We start from the raw sequence: 24301 nt of genomic DNA, 5'->3' as shown, positions 1-24301 counted from the left end.
TCTTTATGAACAGAAGTCCCTGAAATATTTCCATCAATATTTTATCAAACCCCTAAGTCTTGCAGTTTCAGATATTCCAAAGAAAAGAAACTGAACAGTAAATTCCTATTTCACTGTGAAGACACCCGATACCGGTTTCTGTACTGATTTTATGTTGTTAGCACTCCCTTCCTCCACAAAATAGTAAAGAAAGCATGATTGCCATCTGTAAAATCAAATTTCAAGGTAACTTTTAAAAATGGTAAGAAAAATAAATACATGGATGGTATTCATATAGCCATTTTATTTAGTTTGATACATTCATTTAAAATAAGATACTGTATGGATATGTAACAGAGAGACTAGTGTCTATACATGCCACTGCCTTCTGCTGGTTGCAGTCAGAACTGCTGATTTATCATAGGCACCATACTGCAAAACAGAATATTCTTTAGCTCAAGTAGAAGGGTCCTTTGGTTTTGAAGGAAAACAACAAAAACACACAACACCCAGGCAGAGATGCACTCTACTCCTGCTGCCATCATGACACTGAATGGCTATGATGTGCAGAGGCATGGAGACAAAATGGCTGTGAATTTGTTACAATATGGTCATTTTTAATTGCTTAAACTGTAAAAAGAGTGTAACATTTAAAATTAGAGAATAAGAGAATGGAAGGGGTTAAACTACTAGACTTTGAAAAATAAGTGCAGGCATTGGGGATTAGTGTCTTATGAAGGAGCTGCCTCTGTTCTGGCTTTAGTTTTTATCTGCTGCCTTGCCAGCTGGAAGATGGGTAGTGCTGGCAACTACTCCTCTCTCTGGTAGTTAAGGGAAAAAGCAGAAGCCGCTCTTCAATTGGGGCTTTATTTCTTTAAAAAGATTGAGATGCGAGCAATAAGTGAGATACACAGTGCACTTTATTGGCCTGTCCAAAAGTACAATTCTTTGGGCCAAATTATGCTACAAGGTGCACCCAAGAACAGAATACGGCCTTTTAAATCTCCCTACAGCAAACAATTGTAAACAAAAGCCATTACACCAAGATAGATGACTCTTAAGTATAACATTAAGAAAGGTTGTTAATGTTTTCTTCATTAATGATTTAATTACCCTTCCCTTTGTCCTTTTCTTGCTTACTAATTGCATTTTCTTTTATTTCCAAAAAGCTGGATTTATTCACAAGAGGCTCTGGAAGCCAGAGAGTTCTAGGATCTCCCAGAGCTTTCCAGGGATTCTTTCACATTTTGTTTTCAGGACTTCCAGTCCAGGCTGGTCGATAGTTTTTCCATAGGAATTATGAATAATGGAAGATGATAAAGAGAACAAAAACAGCACCTCAGGGGACCCATAACAGTTCCAAACAAGGACCTCAATAATATAAAGGTTCATAACTTTACCATAGAGCTTAGACACAGATGAATAGAATTACTCCTGTTAAATAGAAAGTTGCAAGATTTTGCACTTGCCTGCAGTCCATATGTTTTTTTTTTCTCCCCTATAGAGTTCACCATGTCTCAGAAAGACGCACAAATGAATTTATCACCAATAAATGCTACTGGCACCCAATTTAATGCCACAACATTGAGTATTTTTGATAAAGAGGAAAAAATTTCTTCCTACTGTTCTTATTTACACCACAAAAAAAGCTTATCCACCCTTTCAGTTCTCACGTCAGCAGCCTCCTCAAATTCCTTTCCTACCAGCTATCAGATTCAAATGACCATGTAGAAGTAATGCTGTTACTTCTCACCACACAGGCTGGATTACATAACACACATGTAGCATCCATATAGTTGCAGAGCTTGTGCTGTACCAAGCATAAGCAAAGTTCCACAACGGTTTCAAGAAGTCCCAGCACTAACCACCATGTCTTGAGTACTGAATTTTTAAATGAAGAGAGCTGAAAAAAAACCCATGTTCTAAGAACTGGCTATGAAGTCAAAACAAATCTCAGCTGATTTACCCTTCCTCACGAACTTTAAAGTATTTAAAGTAATCCCATACAGTTCAACTCACTGTCTATCAGCTGCTCCATATTAAGGTACAGGACAAGATCAGAAATCATAGAATAATCAGAGTTGGAAGGGACCTCAGGAGGTCATCTAGTCCAACCCCCTGCTCAAAGCAGGACCAATCCCCAACTAAGTCATCCCAGCCAGGGCTTTGTCAAGCCTGACCTTAAAAACCTCTAAAAGGAAGGAGATACTACCTCCCTACGTAACCCATTCCAATGCTTCACCACCCTACTAGTAAAAAAGTTTTTCCTAATATCCAACCTAAACCTCCCCCACTGAAACTTGAGACCATTACTCCTTGTTCTGTCATCTGCTACCACTGACAACACCCTAGATCCATCCTCTTTGGAATCGCCTTTCAGGTAGTTGAAAGCTATCAAATCCCCCCTCATTCTTCTCTTCCGCAGACTAAACAATCCCAGTTCATAGAATCATAGAATCATAGAATATCAGGGTTGGAAGGGACCCCAGAAGGTCATCTAGTCCAACCCCCTGCTCAAAGCAGGACCAAGTCCCAGTTAAATCATCCCAGCTCCCTCAGCCTCTCCTCATAAGTCATGTGTTCCAGTCCCCTAATCATTTTTCTTGCTCTCCACTGGAGACTTTCCAATTTTTCCACATCCTTCTTGTGGTGTGCGGCCCAAATCTGGATGCAGTACTCCAGATGAGGTCTCACCAATGTCAAAGAGGGGAATGATCACGTCCCTTGATTTGCTGGCAATGCCCCTATTTATATAGTCCAAAATGCCATTAGCCTTCTTGGCAACGAGGGTACACTGTTGACTCGTATCCAGCTTCTCGTCCACAGTAACCCCTAGGTCCTTTTCTGCAGGACTGCTGCCTTGCCATTCGATCCCTAGTCTGTAGCAGTACATGGGATTCTTCTGTCCTAAGTGCAGGACTCTGCACTTGTCCTTGTTGAACCTCAGATTTCTTTTGGCCCAATCCTCTAATTTGTCTAGGTCCCTCTGTAACCTATCCCTACCCTCCAGCATATGTACCACTCCTCCTAGTTTAGTGTCATCTGAAAACTTGCTGAGAGGGCAATCCACGCCATTCTCCAGATCATTAATGAAGATATTGAACAAAACCGGCCCCAAGGCAGACCCTTGGGGCACTTCGCTTGATACCGGGTGCCAACTAGACATGGAGCCATTGATCATTACCCATTGAACCTGATGATCTAGCCAACTTTCTATCCACTTTATAGTCCATTCATCCAGCCCATACTACTTGCTGGCAAGAATACTGTGGGAGACCATATCAAAAGCTTTATTAAGTCAAGAAATAACACATCCACTGCTTTCCCCTCATCCACAGAGCCAGTTATCTCATCATAGAAGGCAATTTGGTCAGTCAGGCATGACTTGCCCTTGGTGAATCCATGCTGACTGTTCCTGATCACTTTCCTCTCCTCTAAGTGCTTCAGAATTGATTCCTTGAGGACCTGCTCCATGATTTGTCCAGGGACTGGAGGTGAGGCTGACTGGCCTGTATTTCCCCAGATCCTCTTTCTTCCCTCTTTTAAAGATGGGCACTATATTAGCCTTTTTCCAGTCATCTGGGACCTCCCCCGATTGCCATGAGTTTTCAAAGATAATGGCCAACGGCTCTGCAATCACATCTGCCAACTCCTTTAGTACCCTGGGATGCAGCACACCCAGCCCCATGGATTTGTGCTTGTCCAGCTTTTCTAAATAGTCCCAAACCACTTCTTTCTCCACAGAGGGCTGGTCTCCTCCTCCCTATGCTGGGCCGCCCAGTGCAGTAGTCTGGAGGCTGACCTTGTTTGTGAAGACAGAGGCAAAAAAAGCACTGAGTACATTAGCTATTTCCATATCCTCGGTCACTAGGTTGCCTCCCTCATTCAGTAAGGGGCATACACTTTCCTTGACTAACTTCTTGTTGCCAACATACCTGAAGAAACCCTTCTTGTTATTCTTAACATCCCTTGCTAGCTGCAACTCCAAGTGTTATTTGGGCATCCTGATTTCATTCCTGCATGTGTGAGCAATATTTTTATACTCCTCCTTGGTCGTTTGTCCAGCCTTCCACTTCTTGTAAGCTTGTTTTTTGTGTTTAAGATCAGCAAGAATTTCACTGTTGAGCCAAGCTGGTCGCCTGCCATATTTACTATTCTTTCTACACATTGGGATGGTTTGTTTCTGCCAGCTCAATAAGGATTCTTTAAAATACAGCCAGCTCTCCTGGACTCCTTTCCCCCTCATGTTATTCTCCAAGGGGATCCTACCCATCAGTTCCCTGAGAGAGTCAAAGTCTGCTTTTCTGAAGTCCAGAGTCCGTATTCTGCTGCTCTCCTTCCCCTTTCTTCCTTGTGTCAGGATCCTGACCTCTGCCATCTCATGATCACTGCCTCCCAGGTTCCCATCCACTTTTGCTTCCCCTAGAAATTCTTCCCAGTTTATGAGCAGCAAGTCGAGAAGAGCTCTGTCCCTAGCTGGTTCCTCCAGCACTTGAACCAGGAAATTGTCCCCTATACTTTCCAAAAAGTTCTTGGATTCTCTGTGCACCACTGTATTGCTCTCCCAGCAGATATCAGGGTGATTGAAGTCTCCCATGAGAACCAGGGTTTGTGATCTAGTAACTTCTGTTAGTTCCCGGAAGAAAGCCTCATCACCTCATCCCCCTGGTCCGGTGGTCTATAGCAGACTCCCACGACGACATCACCCTTGTTGCTCACACTTCTAAACTTAATCCAGAGACTCAGGTTTTTCTGCAGTTTCATATCAGAGCTCTGAACAGTCATACTGCTCTCTTACATACAGTTCAACTCCCCCACCTTTTCTGCCCTGCCTGTCCTTCCTGAACAGTTTACATACATCCATTACAGTACTCCATTCACGCGACTTATCCCACCAAGTCTCTGTTATTCCAGTCACATCGTAATTCCTTGCCTGTGCCAGGACTTCCAGTTCTCCCCTCTTGTTTCCCAGGCTTCTTGCATTTGTGTACAGGCACTTAAGATAACTCACTGATCATCCCACTTTCTCTGTATGTGGCAGAAGCCCTCCCCTCTTGCGCTCTCCTACTCGTGCTTCCTTCTGGTATCCTACTTCCCCACTTACCTCAGGGCTTTGGTCTCCTTTGCCCGGTGAACCGAGTTTAAAGCCCTCCTCACTAGGTTAGCCAGCCTGCTTGCGAAGATGGTCTTCCCTCTCTTCACAAGCAGCAAATCCAAATCCAGCAACTGCCTCAGTTTTGTTGACTTCCTTGGTCTGGCCATATTATTAACAGAAGACCAGTGAACTTTGAAGGGTTTTTACCAAGGAATGCTGCTACATGGCAGGAGAGCACATTGGTGCCAAAAGCTTCAAAGGCACAATAAGACTGCCAACGATGGACATAAACTAACATCCAACCAGGTCACCTCAAGAACCCAGCCAAAGATCAACCAGGTGGTGCTTGATCTGCAAGGAGACTGTGTCCCTTTAGAATCTACCATGACTATAACCACCACATTCAATATTTTTCTTTCACCTAGCATGACTTTCAAGCTCCTTGACAAGTGGATCAAAGGGCTACCTAGGTTCATGATAGCTTATGAAATGATTTTACATCAATCACTGAAATCTTACTTTAATTTCTTGGTAAAGCAGAGCTCCACTGCGAATCATAACCAATAACCTTCCACAGCTACCATACAATATGGGGATCAGTTCTTCCTTCAACCTCTTTTGTTATAGTAATGGAATCAAATCATCATCAGTATGCTGTACTGCCTCAAGGAGCTGTCTCTCCACACAATGGTCCTAAACACCTAAAAATGTAGCACTGTGTCCTGTTATTTCCCATTATTAGAGTTAAGATACAGAAGAGTGAAAATTTACAAGTTATAACACACTTTTTAAAAATCACATGCATACTGCCAGGTAGTCTACAGGCCAACAGTATTGGCAGCTCATGATTTTACTGCAAGTCTCACAATATTTGATTGCATAGTCAAAGCCTCAGGTCCTAGAGCGATGCAATTACACAAGGATCTGCTCTCATTTTAATAAATTTCTAGCCCTCATGGTGACAGAGAGATGTTTGTACAGCACCTAGCACAACTGGGACCTGGTCCATGACTTGGGTTCCTAAGTGCTATGGTAATTCAAATACTAAAAATGAAAATACAAACCCTAATGCTTGGGGTTGACAATATTGTCTTTTTTTCCTTTAAGCAAAAATGTAAAGTGTTTTAAAAAAAATCTAAAAAGCTAAAATTCGTAGAATAAAATGAATACACAACTCCATGCAATACAACTCCATTTTAAGTCACAGTGCAGCACTATGTTGGTGCAGGAGAACTTGGAAGCGAGACTGACCAAAAAGTTAAATCCATTGTTATATTGCTACTTTCTAAATACAAGATATAGAATTTAAATTTTTTACTAAAAGAAAAGGAGTACTTGTGGCACCTTAGAGACTAACATTTATTTCAGCATAAGCTTTCGTAAGCTACAGCTCACTTCATCAGATGCATGCAGTGGAAAATACAGTAGAGGGATTTTATATACACAGAGAACATGAAACAATGGCTGTTACCATACACACTGTAAAGAAAGTGATCAAGTAAGGTGAGCTATTATCAGCAGGAGAAAAAAAAACAAACAACCTTTTGTAGTGATAATCAAGGTGGGCCATTTCCAGCAGTTGACAAGAACGTCTGAGGAACAGTGGGGGGTGGCCGGTGGAATAAACATGGGGAAATAGTTTTACTTGGGTAATCACACATCCACTCCTAGTCTTTATTCAAGCCTAAGTTAACGGTGTCCAGTTTGCAAATTAATGCCAATTCAGCAGTCTTTCATTGGAGTCTGTTTTTGAAGTTTTTTTTGTTGTAATATTGCCACTTTTAGGTCTGTAATCGAGTGATCAGAGAGACTGAAGTGTTCAATTGGTTTTTGAATGTTACAATTCTTGACGTCTGATTTGTGTCCATTTATTCTTTTATGTAGAGACTGTCCAGTTTGGCCAATGTACATGGGAGAGGGGTATTGCTGGCACATGATAGCATACATCACATTGGTAAGTGTGGCTGATGTGTTTAGGCCCTATGATGGTGTCCCCCTGAATAGCCATGCGGCACAGTTGGCAACGGGCTTTGTTGCCAGGATAGGTTCGTGGGTTAGTGTTTTTGTTGCGTGGTGTGTGGTTGCTTCAGGTTGGGGGGGCTGTCTGTAAGCAAGGACTGGCCTGTCTCCCAAGATCTGTGATTGTGATGGGTCATCCTTCAGGATAGGTTGTAGAGCCTCAATGTTGCGCTGGAGAGGTTTTAGTTGGGGGCTGAAGCTGATGGCTAGTGGCGTTCTGTTCTTTTCTTTGTTGGGCCTGTCATCCAGTGGGCGACTTCTGGGTACTCTTCTGCTGTATCTGAACACATCTCACATATATATTAACAAGCTCTTTAAAGTAGGGACCATGCTTTTTAAATGCTCTCTAGAGTGCCATATATAAAGAATGCTGTACAAATCATCAGCAAAGATAGATTCTAATAAAACGAGTAACGTTTAATTATGAAAAAATCTCTATTGTACAGGGTTTTTCAAAAACACCTCTGGTGCTAAAAAAGCATAAATCCCCATCTGATGCGATTTGTGTGCATCTTTAACTGCTCACAGATCACAAGTGGAAAGTGTGGTCTTGTGTGCAACTTTAAAAAGTGAGATGTTTAAGCACTGCCCTCAACTCCAAATGAAAAAGTGCACAGCTGAGCAATGCTGTGAACATTTACTTCTAGGAGTAGCAAGAGGTTTTTTTTTTTTTTTTTTAAAATAATTACTTCAGGCCTTATCATACCTACACCCAAAGTGTACATTCAAAATGAGTAAACAGGGCTACAAAAATACCCAGGAACTTTTCCCCATGGAGAGCTCACATTCCCCAGAATCTAAGCTTTCATTTAAAAAAAAAAAAAAAGTTTTTAGCCCTTATGGTTGGGGAGATAACCCTTGAAACACAAATCAAGATTAAATCCATGCAGTGGTCTCTATCTAAATTAGACAACATGTAAACTCAGAAGGAGCTGAGCAAACGGTCACAAACGGAAAAGGAAACCATGCAGAGTACAGAGAGGTAAGAAGTGAATTTTACTGAGACTGAATAGATACACTCATTAACAGCAATGAAACTCATTTCACTGGATTCAGCCAAGCTAGTATGTTTTTAAAAGTCTGCCTAACTCAACTTCGCTTTTCATTTTTACAAGGGTAACATTTTACACTCGCTTTACTCAGGTGTAACTGACTGCAAGGCATGAAGTAGCAGCAAATTAGGCCCTTTAAATTACTCCATGTCTTTTGCAAGAGTTGTTCTTGTAGGAGATATGGCCCTTAAATTTGAAAAGTATAAACATCTTGCTATGATTAACCTTACTGAACTGCAAGACCCATATCCTCATGCTTACATGAGAGAGGTGTTGGGGATGTGGGACTGTAGCAGAGATTGTGTAGAGAGATAAGTTAGTGACAACACAAAGATAACAAATCTATTTATTTGATCAGGGTAACTGTTATGTTTTTAGTGTACATTGAAAGGATTGTCAAGCATTGGGTAGGTGATTTTATTGTTTAGTAAAAATGTAAATAAGCGAACCTGGGCTCTAGAGTGCAACAGGCTCTTCTAGCAGCCAATAATCAGTACTTAGTTAAAATATTCTGTGCTGCACAGCAGAACTGAAGGATACTTTATTTCATGGTTGCAGAGACAGAGGTCATTTTATAATGAAAATAAAATATAGGCACCAAAGTTAAGCGAATAGAGTAGATCAAATCAAGTCTGAGGACAAATCACAATATTTACAGTAACAGAAAAGGGGTGTTCTGAGGATGTCTGTCATACACCCCAACCCTTCCACCATCAAAATAGAATGTCTTTACTAATTAAAGACAAACAGGAAACTCATTTTATATAACAGCTGCCAGTATTAGAATCCTCTGCACATAGGAGCATATGGGAACAATTTTCCAGTATTAAAATAATTCTATTTAGGCTTCATCAGCTAAATTTCTTGTTTCAGAATACGTGTTCATAAACATTAAGAGACTAACAGCAATAGAAACTGAAGTTCCCTCTGAAGTTCCCAAAGGCCAATACCCATTGTACAGCTGCTCTCTTGGCTCCCCCATATTGTTCCCCATACTCTCTTTTAATAAACTCCAATGTAACTTAGAGACCACCTACTCTAAGAAGTTTCAGTACAACCAAAGAGAGCACAGTCTATCACCTGACTGCCAGCTTCTCCAGTGCGTGTACCATCAATTGTGCTCAGTTATGGGTCTGATCCTGTTCAGTGCTCAGCACTCCAAATTCCCATTCAGTCTCTACAATACAAAGAAGCTAAGCAGCTTGCAGAATTGAGGCCCATTGTTCTTCCACTGTAAACTCCTCTCCACTGTGGATGGAGCTTATACCACAAACTTATTTAATTTATTAACAAACGTCTACACTAGAGACCTTACGGCAGTACAGCTGTACTGATGCAGCTGTGCCACTGTAAGATCTCTCTTAGCTGCTCTACGCCAATGGGAGAGAGGTCTCCTGTTGACATAAATTAAAACTACCTCCAACAACAAGCGGCAGCAGCTATGTTGGTGGGAGAAGCTCTCCTGCCAACATAGTGCTGTGCACACTACCACTTATGCCGACAAAACATGTCACTCAGAGGTGTGATTTTTTTCACACCCCTGAGCAACACAAGTTTTACTGACTTAAGTGGAAGCGTAAACATGGCCTAAAGCTAGACATGAAACCCGATCCCAGAGAAGACAAACAAAAAATGCTTTATTCAGCTCCCTGCACTTCTTCAAGGACAGCTGTCAGATTCTCCCTAGTATTTTTCAGTCTATGCAGCCACTCGGGGTTTTTGTGCAGCCTCTGGTGGGGGGGGGGGTGTGGAGGCAGGCAAAACTTCTGCCCATTCCCCTCCCCCTTGTTGCTCCTGGATGCACCACTCCAGGAGAGAGAGGTGGGGCACAACGCTGCAGTAGCAAGGCGAGTTCTTGACCCACCTTGGGGGGAGGGAATTTGGGCACCAGGCTCCAGAGGTGGGATTTCAGGAGCTTGACCATGCAACCCCAGATTCCAACTGTGGGGCAGTGGGTACCGACACCCCCTTGCTCTGGCTGCAGGGCATCAGCCTCTGGGCCCTGGTTCCAGCTTTGTGGCAGCAGGCACTGCACCCCAGCTCCAGTCCCAAGCTCTGGCTGCACAGTGGTGGGTGCTGGCCATGCAGCTGTGGGTAATCTGCATCTGGGGCAGCAGGCTCCAACCACGAGGCTTTGGGTGCCAACCCTCAGCTCCATTCACAGAGCTGCAGTTGGCCTCTGGCTCCCAGTTCTGGCCATGCAGCCCCAGCCCTGCCCCTAATCCTGTCCCAGCTGCAGGCATCAATCTACAGCTCTGTTCCCAGGCTCCGGCCACGCATGCCAACCCCAGCCCTGGCCCGCAGCAGTGAGCTTAGGCTCCAGTCACAAAGCAGCAGGCACTGACTTCTGGATCTAGCCACGCAGCCCTGGTTTCTGGCCATGTGGCGGCAGGCACTGGCCCAGGGCGCTGACCCACACCTCTGGCTGCACAGGCTCCGATCCCTGGCTACAGCCATGCAATTCCAGTCCCCAGCTGCACATCTGGCACGTAAATATCTTGTGAAGCTGTCTACAACACATGTTCTCACTTTCAGGTGACATTGTAAACAAGAAGTAGGCAGCATTATCTTCTGCAAATGTAAACAAACTTGTTTGTCTTAGCGACTGGCTGAACAAGAAGTAGGGCTGAGTGGACTTGTAGGCTCTAAAGTTTTACATTATTTTCTTTTTGAATGAAGTTATTTTTGTACATGATTCTACATTTGTAGGGTCAACTTCCATGATAAAGAGATTACACTATGTGAATTGAAAAATACTATTTCTTTTGTTTTTACAGTGCAAACATTTGTAATAAAAATAAATATAAAGTGAGCACTGTACACTTTGTGTTCTGTGTTGTAATGGAAGTCAATATATTTGAAAATGTAGAAAACATGCAAAAATATTTAAATAAATGGTATTCTGGTATTGTTTAACACTGCAATTTTTTTTTAAATCACTTGACAGCCCTAATACAAATATTACTCCGAAAGGGGGAGGCGGCATTATTTTTATTATTGAGTCTGCCAAAAAAACCCTCTACAAATATAAATTACTATTATTTGAACATGTATCTGTGCATACTTAATTGTTTTTCCTAAAGTATTTTAGGAAAAAGTGTCAGTGCAGCCACCAGTGAGAGTTGGTGATCGCACTTTGAGGCCACCAAAAAAGTTATTGTGAGAACCCCTAGGCACACTATAAAGGTAAAAGTTTGCAAAGGGGTTAAGTAAAGAGCAGAAGATATTCAACAGTACACCAAAATCCAATTTATCAGAAATAAGGTTTTTCTTCATGACTGGATGTACTTATCCCTCTACAGGAGTTGATTCTGAATTCCTAGACTAGAAGTCTATGGGCTCTGAAATACATTTGGAAAATTCCCTGCAACAGTCCAACTTATTACAGTTTGACTTTCTGAAAAGATGACTATTTGGAAACATCCCATGCTGATATTTTTGCCATAGATACAGTATATGGTTTGTATACAATTGTTATAAACCATTGTTACCAGGTAAATTAAAAATGTTTTTACATTTGCCAAGTGTTAATGATAATTAAGTGAAATGGTGACTTTCAATATCTACATTCTACAGTACTAATACCATAGAAGCAGCACCCTACTCCAGGGTCTCAAGACAATTTGATGGGATGCTGGATCAAAGCACCTCACCAGTAACTTTGTTGCATCCTGAAAGACAGCAGGGAGGAAAGAAAAAAAAAAATGTATATAACTGTGACATTCTATCCTTGGGGGAGCATCCTGTAATGCTTATATTCCTCATTTTTATTTAATCATGATCTTACATATAAAGCATGCCTTGTAAGGTATCAGCAGAAAGGTTATGATCTGCTGAAAGACATTTTGTTATCCATACATATACATCATTAATGCATATGAAGTTATAAGAACTGTGTTGTATGGTTGTCACTAAAACATGCTGTAAATTGGAGAATCAGCCAAATATCAGCTCCCCAGAGGCAACATCAAGGAAATAACCAACACCCGGGTGGGGTGTCAAACAATCCATCAACCACCATTGTCCAGCAATCAAGTTACAATTCAGTGACTCACCTGCAGGAGGTCACACTAGGGGAATTGCTCAAGCTTGCCTAGAGAATCAGTAATGCCCACCAGACATGCCTGGACTTGTGTGTTCCCCGAGCACATGGGACTGAGGGTATAACAGAACACAGCAGGCCCATGCTTTGCTTTTCTCCTGCCCCCACTATGCTGAAACCAGCAAGGACACTGAAGACTTGAGACTCCAACAGAGGAGAAAAAAGAAAAGGAGGACATGCATCCGATGAAGTGAGCTGTAGCTCACGAAAGCTTATGCTCAAATAAATGTGTTAGTCTCTGTCGTGCCACAAGTCCTCCTTTTCTTTTTGCAGATACAGACTAACATGGCTGCTACTCTGAAACCTGTCAATAACAGAGGAGACTGGCCCAGATTTAAGGGGCAAATCTCTATATTAAGGACTGCAATAGCCAGTGCGGTGAGAAAAACTGCTTAATCTAGATGTTGCCTAGTCCAATAGGGTTGGGAGTTTAGACTGCGTGCTTATATTTTATTTTATTTTGGTAACTAACTGATTCTTTGCCTATCACTTATAGTCATTTAAAAAAAAAAATCTTTAGTAATCAAACTTCTTTAACTGTTTATCTTTACCAGTGAGGTTTGTATGAAGTACGAGAAAACTGCTCAGGTTTACAAAGGCTGGTGTATACCCACTTTCCATAGATGAAGTGGCAAATGAATTATTAAATTTGCACTACCCATCTAGAGCAGTGCAAGATGGTATACTCCCGAAATACAAAGAAAAGGAGTACTTGTGGCATCTTAGAGACTAACAAATTTGTTCTTAATCTTTCCCTGTTTACTATAGAGGATGGTGGTTCTGCAGTTTCTTTGAGAGTGTGTGGCACAAGCTGTCAGCATAGTCTGTGTGGTATGTAGATTGTAATGGATTTTTTACCTTCAATCCTTTTGGTATGATGTCCATCTGTTTGCATTTGGAGAGGAAGATGATGTTTGTCTGTATCTGTATGAGTTTTTTCATGAAGTTGATAGATTTCTACTCTATAAGGCTAAATTCAGTGCCTTGCATAATAACAGGTTTCAGAGTAGCAGCCGTGTTAGTCTGTATTCGCAAAAAGAAAAGGAGTACTTGTGGCACCTTAGAGTCTAAGGTAAATTTGTTAGTCTCTAAGGTGCCACAAGTACTCCTTTTCTTTTTGCAAATACAGACTAACACGGCTGCTACTCTGGATCCCGAGGTAGAGTGCTGGGAGCTGGGGTGGGGATTTGCCTGGTGCCTTTCCCTGCATGATTCAGGAGTGGCTCTGGGAGCATTCATACAATCTAGCTGGGTGTGGGGCACCACATGCTGTTGTGCTGAGTGATAACAGCAACCGGAGGGTTTGCTGCTCCTCACTAGCAAGGCATTGGGAGAGACAGCCCAGGCTGGAGAGTTTAGGGGGCACAGAAGTCCCAGGCTGCACCCATGGGATCCTAACACAATCATTTTAAAGAGATATTGGGGGCCTGGCTTTCCAAGTCTTAATGAGTTAAAAAGAGTTCAAGTCTTGTCCAGCTGGTTGTAATGTTGTATGATTAACTGTTCCTACTTGGTTCTGAGTTTTATTCATTTGGCAATTTTAACCCTCATGGTATTACTTCAAGTCACACTGAACTGAGTTAACCACAAAAGGAACACTTGCTTTCTTGAATTATTTCTCTACTGAAGTTTGTGTAACATTGTCACATCCTGTACTGAGGAGGTGGGTAGGCCAAACTGCAACACATATGTCTGATAGTGTTTGGTGAGAAGTTGTGCACCTATTTTTATATGCTCAAGTTCTTAATATTTGGTTAGTTCTTTATATGATACTGTGCAACTATGTAGTACACTGACAGGTTTCAAAGTAGCAGCCGTGTTAGTCTGTATCCACAAAAAGAAAAGGAGTACTTGTGGCACCTTAGAGATGAACAACTTTATTTGAACATAAGCTTTCGTGAGTTACAGCTCACTTCATCGAATGAAAGCTTATGCTCAAATAAAGTTGTTCATCTCTAAGGTGCCACAAGTACTCCTTTTCTTTTTATGTAGTATACCTTATTGCAATTAAGTCTTTGTATCCATTAGATATTCTACCACACAGAGTTAGATATTAGAAAAAGTGAAAGTGTATATGCATATTTGTCAGGCTTGCAATATAGAAGAGGTTATGTTAAGAGAGTTTTAAAATTTAGAAAGGCAGCTGTTTTTTATGCACTGTTTCATCTAACCTTTTTCAGAGCAAATCTGGTCATGAAAGCCAGTGGCAGCCTCCCTGCAAGAGAATCAGTGGTGGCAAGATTGGGAAACTTTTGTGAAATGTCCCTAGTTTAGACAAGTCTTTACAGAATAAAGAGGTTTGCTAGCAGAAATCCTGAAATAAGCCATCATTAAACTTTATATAAAATGCTTCCAAAATGTAATGGCCCTTAAATGCATCTCAGAAGACAAGAATTCATGTTTAGAAATAAGGTTGTCATTGCCTCTAATGAGAAAAATAATGCATTTAATAGAATTACTCTAGGGATGAATTTGGACCATATCTGAACCTTCACAATTCAACTCCCAATTTTCTCAGGTACCTAGATAATCCTTTATAAATATATATCTTAGTAGGACACTTTATTGCTATGCATTCAGGCTCTTTTTAGAGAAGAAAAAAATCTTACATTTGACACCTCAAATCCCATAGGACACTATGAAATTGACATGACATATACTGACAAACTACTTAACCCAAAGCTGAGAAACAGGCACCTCTGGAGTGAAACATGACATCAGTTCTGATTGTGCATGACAACATTACGGGGAAGCATCTTCACTTTCCAACTCAATTGCATTCTTTTGGGGGAAAAAAAATGAAGTTCCTAAACATGCTGTTTACAGAATTCACCTCTGTTCCCAAAAAAAGGGAAGTCTTGAGATTACATTAATTCAACACTTTTCCCCAAAAATTATCTACTGCAGCATTCCTGCTTCACCCACCTTCACTCCTGGAAAATATTAGCTATGACCCAAACATCAAGAGCCTGCAGGATTTCTTTCTACCAAATTCCACAATTTCTACTCTTATTTTCATACCGAAGACCCAATCCTCCAGATAGGTGCTCTTGAGGCGCACTGAGAGCCCTCAATTCCTATCAACTAAAATGGGAAAGGAGAGTGCTCAGCACTGCATTGGATTTAGTTCTAAATCCAAGATCTGCACACACACAGAATATCAAAGTTGGTTTGATAGCCCCATCATTTCCAGATAACATCAGATTCATCTCTTTCTTATAAAGGAAAATCCCTTCTAACTGATGTCTCTGAAGAAAGGAGGTCATTTTTGTAATGAAGAAGAATGTCCTAAAATGTAATGGGAAATAAACCAAACCACTATAAATGAATTGGCTCAGTAGTACAAACAGTGATCTTGAATACCAGCAAGTTCTTGCAAAGGGTGACCCAAAAAGAGAGCAAAGGACTGCTTATGGTCCATTTAACCCCCACAAATTGTTAAGATTTATGATACTAGTCAGTTGCTAGTTATACTGTTCATAAATAATTAGCTGCAACCAGGTCAATTTACCGGAGTTATTTGTGCTGAAAGTTGCCAGTTACAACAAAAAGAAAAGGAGTACGTGTGGCACCTTAGCGACTAACAAATTTATTTGAGCACAAGAAGCTTGAGCTTAGTCTCTAAGGTGCCACAAATACTCCTTTTCTTTTTGCGGATACAGACTAACAGCTGCTACCCTGAAACCAGTTACAATAAGAAATTTTTGTTAAAGACTGAAAATTTAGGGACTTCCTTTTCAGCCTAAGAGGAAGGCATCCCTCAAAAGCTGGTTTGCAGTCCTTGCACTACGTGCCAACAGTACTCATTGCAGCAGAAAGTTAGCAGGCGTACACACAGCTATGTTTATTACCAATAAATACATAAGACTTGAGAAAGCTGAAATCATAGTATTCTGCAAAAAACACTTTAGAAAGATTCAGTTCTTGCAAGTCTTGATCATGCTCTCTTGTTGCTGTATACTGCCCAACAGTCACATTGCCAACCACTTTTTGCAGGGACTATATTTTAAGTTTTGTCTGTACTGTGCCTAGCACAGTGCCCTGCAATCCTGATTAAAGATGGCAAGTACAGTATAAGTGGTAAGCAGTGGTGGCTTTATACTTCACTGGGTTGTCCCCCCCCCCCCACTACTGAAGTAGCACCTACAGTCACCAAAGTGTTTTACAAACACTAATCCACACATTAAATATACGAGCATAGCCCTAGTACTACACATGTTGAAACAGACAGGAAATATGAAGCTTCACAGTGCCACAGAGAATCATTGCTAAAGGTGAAATTAAAATTCAAGAGATTCTGGTTCTGACCTATACTCAGATCACACTTTGTCTAAAAGAAAGAAAGTCATTTCTTAAATTTTTAAATAGTGGGTTCCCATAAACTATGCCATATTAAGAATGCACTTTAATATTCCTACAGCAGTACTCAATGTCATGTATTTCAGGAGGGATATTTCTTTGCCAGTTTCAGAGTAAGTTTTAGAACTATGACCTCACTTACCACAAGTTAAGCTTGTTTAAAAAAAAAAAAAAAAAAAAAAGTGCCCTGAGAACATCGATTTCTCTTTTGCTTTGCAAGTGCGTCGATTTTCCCTCCCTTTTGTTGGGATTTGGCTGACAGTTTTATGGATCAACATGCATCTTACATGCTGTTTTAATGCGATGTGAACGGTAGACTTTATATATTTTGTGCTGTTGGAACCCGCATTGCTCAGTTAGCAGTAAAGCATGGAAGCTGCACTTTGCATACCTCTTTTGTACATTTTTACAATATTTGTCTCATATTAGCGAGAATAGAATATTTTACAGATTGTTAGGAAGTCAGTCATATGAAACTCAGTTTAAAAAGCACATCTTTGCTTGTGTTACTAAAATGAGATTATTAAAAATTTAAATTAAAAAAAATGTTATTTCCTTTTCACCTTTACTCAGTTTGGAAAAAGTAGACTAATGAGTTTCACTTTCAGGATCCTACCTATTAAAACAATGTTTGTCTTCAGAAAGTCAGGAAAATATTTGTTTTTACTTAAAGCTTGTTTAGATTGTTTAGATTAAGAGTTATTGTATTTTGTAAAAACCCCTGAAAACAAACAAAAGCCTGTCACATCTAAATTGGGGGCCTAAAACTAGTTGAGTCCCTCTCTAACTTTAGAGCCATATTCCAGCAGCACTGGGGGGAAAACAAAAACAAACAGAAGAAACTGAAGTCCACCACAAGTCTAGCACAGAAACGTGCTACTGCTTCAAACCACAAACAGGCAAATATTGAAAATCCATTAGACATCAAGTAGTATCCCTGTTTGCTGTTCTACATAGCTACATTAGATGTACACTGGCTAAACAGGTTTCAGAGCAGTAGTAGTAAACACTTCACTTCCTCAGAACCCATAAAACTTCTGTTACAAGCATGCATTTAATAAGAGAAGTTAAAATTACAGAAGACACATGACAGGTAAGATCCTCTGTATCCTACATAATTAACTTATGTTATAGTGCTATGAAAATATGTACCTGAAAAGGAAACTACCTTGAAGGATAACAAGACAATCTACCTGTTCTTCTGTTGTGTTAAAATTATTGTTTCAGAGTAGCAGCCGTGTTAGTCTGTATTCGCAAAAAGAAAAAGGAGTACTTGTGGCACCTTACTTGTAGCACTGCTAACCGATACAGAAAGATCACATATGACAAGAATTTCAGTTATGTAGTAAGACTGATGTGTAAGAAGGAACTTCTAATAGGACCTCCTCACATAATACTTTCCCCCATGTTCAATTTTCCCTGCATTTACAGCACATTTTAGTAAGTTTAATTTACTCCCTTCTGTAAATAACGTGCTCATGTAAATAAGCTCCCAACCCTTTGGACTGCATTACTTTAAATCTGGTTACCAGAAGGTGACAGTATCAATGTCCGCATCATAGCGGCATGTTACTATGGCAGAACTTTGTAAACAGAAGTAGTGCTGCGAAGTTACAAGCGACCTGCTGAGTGGAACAGTATGGATTTGGAAAAGGTGTGCGTGGAAGGGCACAGGGACTTAAAATCAAAAGGACAGGATGCTATTCTTAGACCTGCCACTGGTTTGCTGAGGAACACACCACCACCAAAAACTATCCGTAAAATAGTAACAAAATCCTTGATTGACAACAATTGTGAGGATCAATTCTTCATAAAGCCCTTTGAAAACCTCAGATGCAAGGCACTGAAAGGGTGCAGAGAATATAAAAATCCAAGCATCCAACCAGGAATACTGTCAGGTGCTAGCTTATTTCCTTACACTCTATTTTCCCCATGCTGTAAAACCTGCAGTCTACTAAACAATTGTTCAGTTAATTCAACAGCAGGAAGTCAATGAAGAAGAATAAAAAGAAAAAATGTGATGGATCAATAATTACTAAGTTAGTCGCTCTAGCTCTGATATTTATTCTATGCAGCTTTTTTCCCCTGTGGTGAAATCTGTGCACCAGCTTTAGGGCCATGGAACACTTCACTGTTCTACCAAGTGAAATTAAGTCACCCAGCAAAAAGTAAACTAAAAATTAGTAAACTGCATTCTCCCACCCTTTCATTTTAAAGCAACACAAACCATAGAAAGGTGTTTGAAGTGAGCTCTTTCAGTTTTACAGGTTTTAGAGTAGCAGCCGTGTTAGTCTGTATTCGCAAAAAAGAAAAAGGAGTACTTGTGGCACCTTAGAGACTAACAAATTTATTTGAGCATAAGCTTTCGTGAGCTACAGCTCACTTCATCAGATGCATGAAGCTCACGAAAGCTTATGCTCAAATAAATTTGTTAGTCTCTAAGGTGCCACAAGTACTCCTTTCTCTTTCCCCCACCCCCCCAGTTTTACAACCACTGAAGCCTAAGTTGTTCCATAACTCATTCAAGTATCTCTTCCTATTACTCCTCTAATAATGGTGCTGGAAGAGACAGATCACATTCTCATCCTCCAACCAGAGTGGCAAGAAACAAGTCAAAGTAAAATGCAGTTATTTTGCAAAACCTAAGAATACTGAAATTAAGGAAGGAGGCAAACAGATGTGTTTCCATAGCAGATCATTTTGTAATGCATATTTAACATTTTAAATTGTAAAGTTTATAGCTAGAACACCAACTGTAAGTAAGCGAGTCCCTCAAAATGTTCACAATTTACTAGCTTACTGCCATCTTACACTGATTTACTTTACTTCAAAAAAATGATTATATTGCCGTAACACCACAGGCTTAACTAAGTCAGAGCTCCATTGTACTAGGTGCTATACAAGCAATAAGTGATATTCCCGGCTATGGAGAGTTGACAAACTTTTATTCTTTGGTCATTAGAAGCCAACTGCTAACTAACGAATCCACATTCACCATAAATCTACTGCATGTTGCAACACAAAGTTATCTTTATAACTTGCAAGATAGATCTTAGTTTTTCCAGTGATTTCAGAATCATGCACCTTACATTCTGGATTATTAAAATGTTCACTGTAGTAACCTCCCAGGCTACTGACAGCCACAAGCTCCCTGGAGGGAGCTGACAGAAGAGAAGCAGCAATGTAGGCCTTTTTTCTTTGCTACAAAAACCACTAAAACATCTTACAGTAGAATTCTACTGTCAAAGTGGTAGAACTATGACATGACTGTTACTGTTTTTAATCACCTTTTATGATGGCAACAAGTTTCTCCAAAGTACATGTAATCATTCCAGTAAAGCCCACCTGGGACCATTAAACAGCCATCACCCTGGCCTATTATGTAGTCTAAAAGAAGGCCTTGTGGGATATTAATAGCCCACCTTGTTAGAAACTCACAGTAATTTCCGGGCTTGTTTTTCTTTTCCCTGCCCTATTTCTACCCTAGACTCCTTCCTGTAGCCCAGCCAAGATTTTTTTTTTTTGCGGGGGCGGGGGGGCGGAGAGAATACTAAGAGCTTCTGATGCCCATGGAAAGCTTTCAGAATCTTTCCCATTTAGGAACAATTGTGCTTGTGTCACATTTTCTCCTCTCCTCTGCAGTTTACTTTTGTTTCCCCTTAATCTTATTCCCCTAAAGTGAAGTTCGAGTCCTATGGCATCATCATAATCTCCACAGCAACCAACTGCTAGTGTCACAAATGGAGGATTTACCACTTTAGGAGCAGAATAAGCTATCAAGGCAGATTAACTCCTAAAGAAACAAAGATCTTGTTTTCTTGAGCACATCCAGTTAGTGAAAGAAAACGGGGCTGGGGAGAAGCAGCAAAATATAAAATGGGAAGGCAGTACAAGCAGTATTGTTTTTAAACACAGTGCAAAGTCCCGAGGGAGCTGCCAGCAGTTCCTACGTTCTGGGGGGAGGGGAGGCCTCATACAACTCTGCAATTGAAACGTTTACCAAAACAACTGGAATCTGCATTTGTGGCTTCTGCCGCTCTTGCCTCAGAATAAAAGCAATGACCTCCGTGTCAGTGATTTAAAGGCCAATTCACGGAATGGGGCAGTGCCCACTGATCCCCGTGGAACTCGTCTCCGCCTGGGAGGGATGCACTGGCCGGCTGGAAAACACAGGAGCAGCGCGGCCCCACGGCATATTGCACTGCTGTTCTTCGGGGGGGGGGGGGGGGGATCCAAAAGATCCCCGCGTTTAAAGATCCCCGTCCACACGCCATTTTGTCGGGGGAGGGGGGGGGCGTGGGACAAGTAGGACGGCTCACATGCATCCGATGAAGTGAGCTGTAGCTCACGAAAGCTTATGCTCAAATAAATTGGTTAGTCTCTAAGGTGCCACAAGTCCTCCTTTTCTTTTTTTTTTTTTTTTTTTTTGCGCGAATACAGACTAACACGGCTGCTACTCTGAAATTTGTAAGGACCTAACTCAAAATTATTTGGAACGAGCAGAAGGGGGACAAACTACCCGACTTCAGGCTGAACTTAAAAAAAAAAAAAACACACACACCCCGCAGCACAAAGTTAGGGAGGGAGGGAGGGGGACATTGCATCCGGCGGGATTGACCCCCTCCCCGTAGGGCCCCCCAGGCTGCAGAGCAGAAACGGGGCCAGAGCTTTAAGGAAGGTGGCCGGGCAGCAGCGCGGAGCCCGCGAGCAAGGCTCCCCGCGCGAGGCCGGGGCAGAGAACAAGCACGGCCCCTGCCCCCCCAGGGGGAACTTTAGCAAGCGGCAGCCGCGCGGGCTCCCTTCGCCAAGGGGCGCGCAGCCGGACGCCTCCTCTGGGGCGGCCGCCGGCGCTCCCGAGCGCGCGCGGTGACTTTCGCGGGCAGTTGCGGGGCCGCCCGCTGCGCGCGGGGCTGGCGCATCCGCAGCGGCCCCTCTCCAGCCCGCGCATCTCTCTGGGAGCCGCGCTCGCCGCTCCCTCCTCCCGGCGCTGCGCCTGCCGCCCTGCCTGGCCGCCTTCCGCAGCAAAACTTCGGGAGGCGAGAAAAAGCCGGGGGGGCCCGCGAGCGGCCGGCAAAACGCGCCCAGCAGCTGCGGCCGGCCCCGCTCCGCCCGCGGGGGGGCTCGGCCGGCGCCCGCCTTACCTGCGGCGAGTTTTTCCAGCCCTGCGCCGCTGGCTGCCGGGGCTCGGGCTCTCCGGCGCTCCGCTCGCCGCCTCATTCCAATATGGCACGGCCAGGCGGAGCGCATGCGCCCGCCGCCTCCCCGCTTCTGCCCTCCCCTCCCTCCCGGCTTTTTGGGCGCTCTGACGCCCCCGCGCAGCGACTTGCTGAGTTTTGCGCGGGGTGGGGACGGGCATCCACCTGCGCCGGCACCGGGCCAGGCAGCCCACGCCTCGTCCCGATCCCCGGCGCTCAGTCCCGTCCGGCACGGCAGGACTTTCTGGCGCTGCTCGCCGCTGGGCACCCCCCGCCCTAGCACCCGTTCCCTGCGGCGTGAGCCCCGCTCTGCCCCGACACCTGCCTCCTGGGGAGCAAGGCGCCATGGGACGCGGGGGTAAAAGCAGAAAAAGGCTAGGGGGTGCCCCCTTTTAACCCACTAAGATCCAGCGCTCAGTCATGCTCCGGGGGGTACATTAACAGAGAGGGGCGGATGTGTATGACACATGCCCCCCGGAGCCTTTCACCCGGCCTCTTCTTTTCATCGCAGGACTTTGTCCACAGCAAGGAAACACGCTCTGTTCCGTTCGAACCCAGGACACACACAGATCTTCCCCCCCCCCCCCACACTCTTCCCTTTGATGTTTTATTGCCGTGGTTTGCTCCCCGACGCTTGATTTCACTGAAATAAGTCCGACTTATTTTTTTTTAATAGAAAGAGAATGCAGAATTGTTCATAGTGGTAGTCCTCAGAGCTGGCTCCAACATACACAAAATACACCCCACGGATTTATTTCCCGACATGATTTCACTCGAACGAGGTGCCGCTGCACGAGCAATTGCTTCCGCGAGTAAAGGTTGCAGGGAGCGGGCCCTAAATCGATCTACTCTTGAAAAGGGTAGGCAGAAAAACAGCGTACGCTATTTTTAAACCCCTAGAAAAACACCGAAGCACAGCATAAAACAGGAAGAAAAGGGAAGCGGATTGTGTAAGACCAAGCTCCTCATGGCCAGATGTCTGCACAATGAGGGAAGGGTGGGAAAGCAATCGACTTCCACAGCGCACAAGCGACTTAGGCAGGGAGACTAATGCAGGCAAGAAGTATTTGAACCCTTAATGGAAAATAAGCTTTAGAATTCTATTAGAAAAAAAGTTGAAGCTAAAGCCCAGATCCAGTTTTACTTTGGATTTCACCACGTTACCCAAGAAAGAAGACATTGTCCACCTAAATCCCTGCTTCACTGATTTAACTGCATGCTCTTTAAGAATTGATTTTAAATACTTTACACATCCATATTACTGAAAACACACCGCTTTTATTCTATTATCTACCCCCTTCGTTAGTACATTCCATTGAATGAATCGCACTAGTGCTGTGTTTGGAAATATCAAACCGCCTTAAATGATCTGCAGAATGGAAGCTATCAACGTTAGTGTTTAGGCAACATTTTAACATTTACTAGGGAGACTGTGTATTATATATATATATATATTCATCCCATTGTGGTTGACGCCCAGTTGATAGCATATAAAAAAATAAGTGTTCAGAGGTGAAAGACACACGGTACAGAATAAACTATCATCATCTGTTCCTGAAGCAGAGATATGCCAAGAAATAAATAGACCAAACAGTGCAGGAACTCCAGACAGGAAGAACAAATGTAAGCATGAACAGGATAATTAGGTATCCAAGAGGCAAAATGTATGTTGTTCTTTATTCTCTCAAAGAAGAGGTATCCGAGAGATACAGTGAAATCAAATTATTCCAGATATGTATTTTTATATTAAATGGATTTTTTTTCAAGGGGAATTTTGATAACCAACTAACAAAGGCAATACCCTTTGGTTAAAATAAAATTCCATAGACATCTTGACTAACTCATGAAAATGCTTAAAGAATCTGCTGCTGGATAGAGTTGGAATATTATTTAACAAAATGCTTTTTTTCGGATATGTAAAGGTTATTGGATATAAAAAAAATGAAGCACCAAGATTGCACAAGGGGACCTGGTGTCTCACTGCCTCTGCCACATCTTGGAAAAACTCTCATTTAGCATAAGCAAAGCTAAGTGAAAGCTATCCCCAGGGGTGGTGAAGGTGTTAAGTGAGAAAAGGCCTACGTTATCTCACTTCAATTCAATTTCATGCTTATTACAAACACTTCCAGATATTGGGATGCAGTATGCATAATTTTTCTTCCTGTAAACCATAGAAATAAATGACTGGAGAGTGAAATACTCTGTCTTCCCACTAGAGGGTGGTCTCTCCATGTCAATTTAGGACCTGTGAGCAAAACGAGTCTGCGGTATAAAATCTTCCGAGCTGTCTTTGACCTGCGGGCAATGAGGACTTCATTATTTGGTACTTTCAGTCTCGTACTGTCCTCGCTTAATTCTAAGATCAGATAGCATGGACCTAAATATTAAATATCACATTTAAGCTGTTTCTCCTCAACTTCCTCAATAGAAAAAGTACCAGTAGCTCATTATGCTGGCTTTAACAACTGTTAAAAACAAGTGGCAATTCATAGAGGCTCTC

The 24301-nt window shown here is 42.3% G+C and overlaps 1 protein-coding gene across 1 annotated transcript in view; it reads right to left on the bottom strand.

Moving 5' to 3' along the window:
- Nucleotides 1–21869, bottom strand: part of SFMBT1 (Scm like with four mbt domains 1) — a 146135-nt gene extending 124266 nt beyond the window's left edge. Inside the window, exon 1 of the mRNA XM_043518861.1 lies at nucleotides 21748–21869. Coding sequence (XP_043374796.1) covers nucleotides 21748–21853 — 106 coding nt within the window. The 5' untranslated portion in view covers nucleotides 21854–21869. The remainder of the gene's footprint in view (nucleotides 1–21747) is intronic.
- Nucleotides 21870–24301: the final 2432 nt, after the last annotated feature.

This window comes from Dermochelys coriacea, chromosome 7 (assembly GCF_009764565.3).
Source record: "Dermochelys coriacea isolate rDerCor1 chromosome 7, rDerCor1.pri.v4, whole genome shotgun sequence".
NCBI classification, from domain to species: Eukaryota; Metazoa; Chordata; order Testudines; family Dermochelyidae; genus Dermochelys; species Dermochelys coriacea.
Note: the sequence above shows the minus strand (reverse complement) of the source record. Positions and strands in the feature narration are given on the sequence as shown.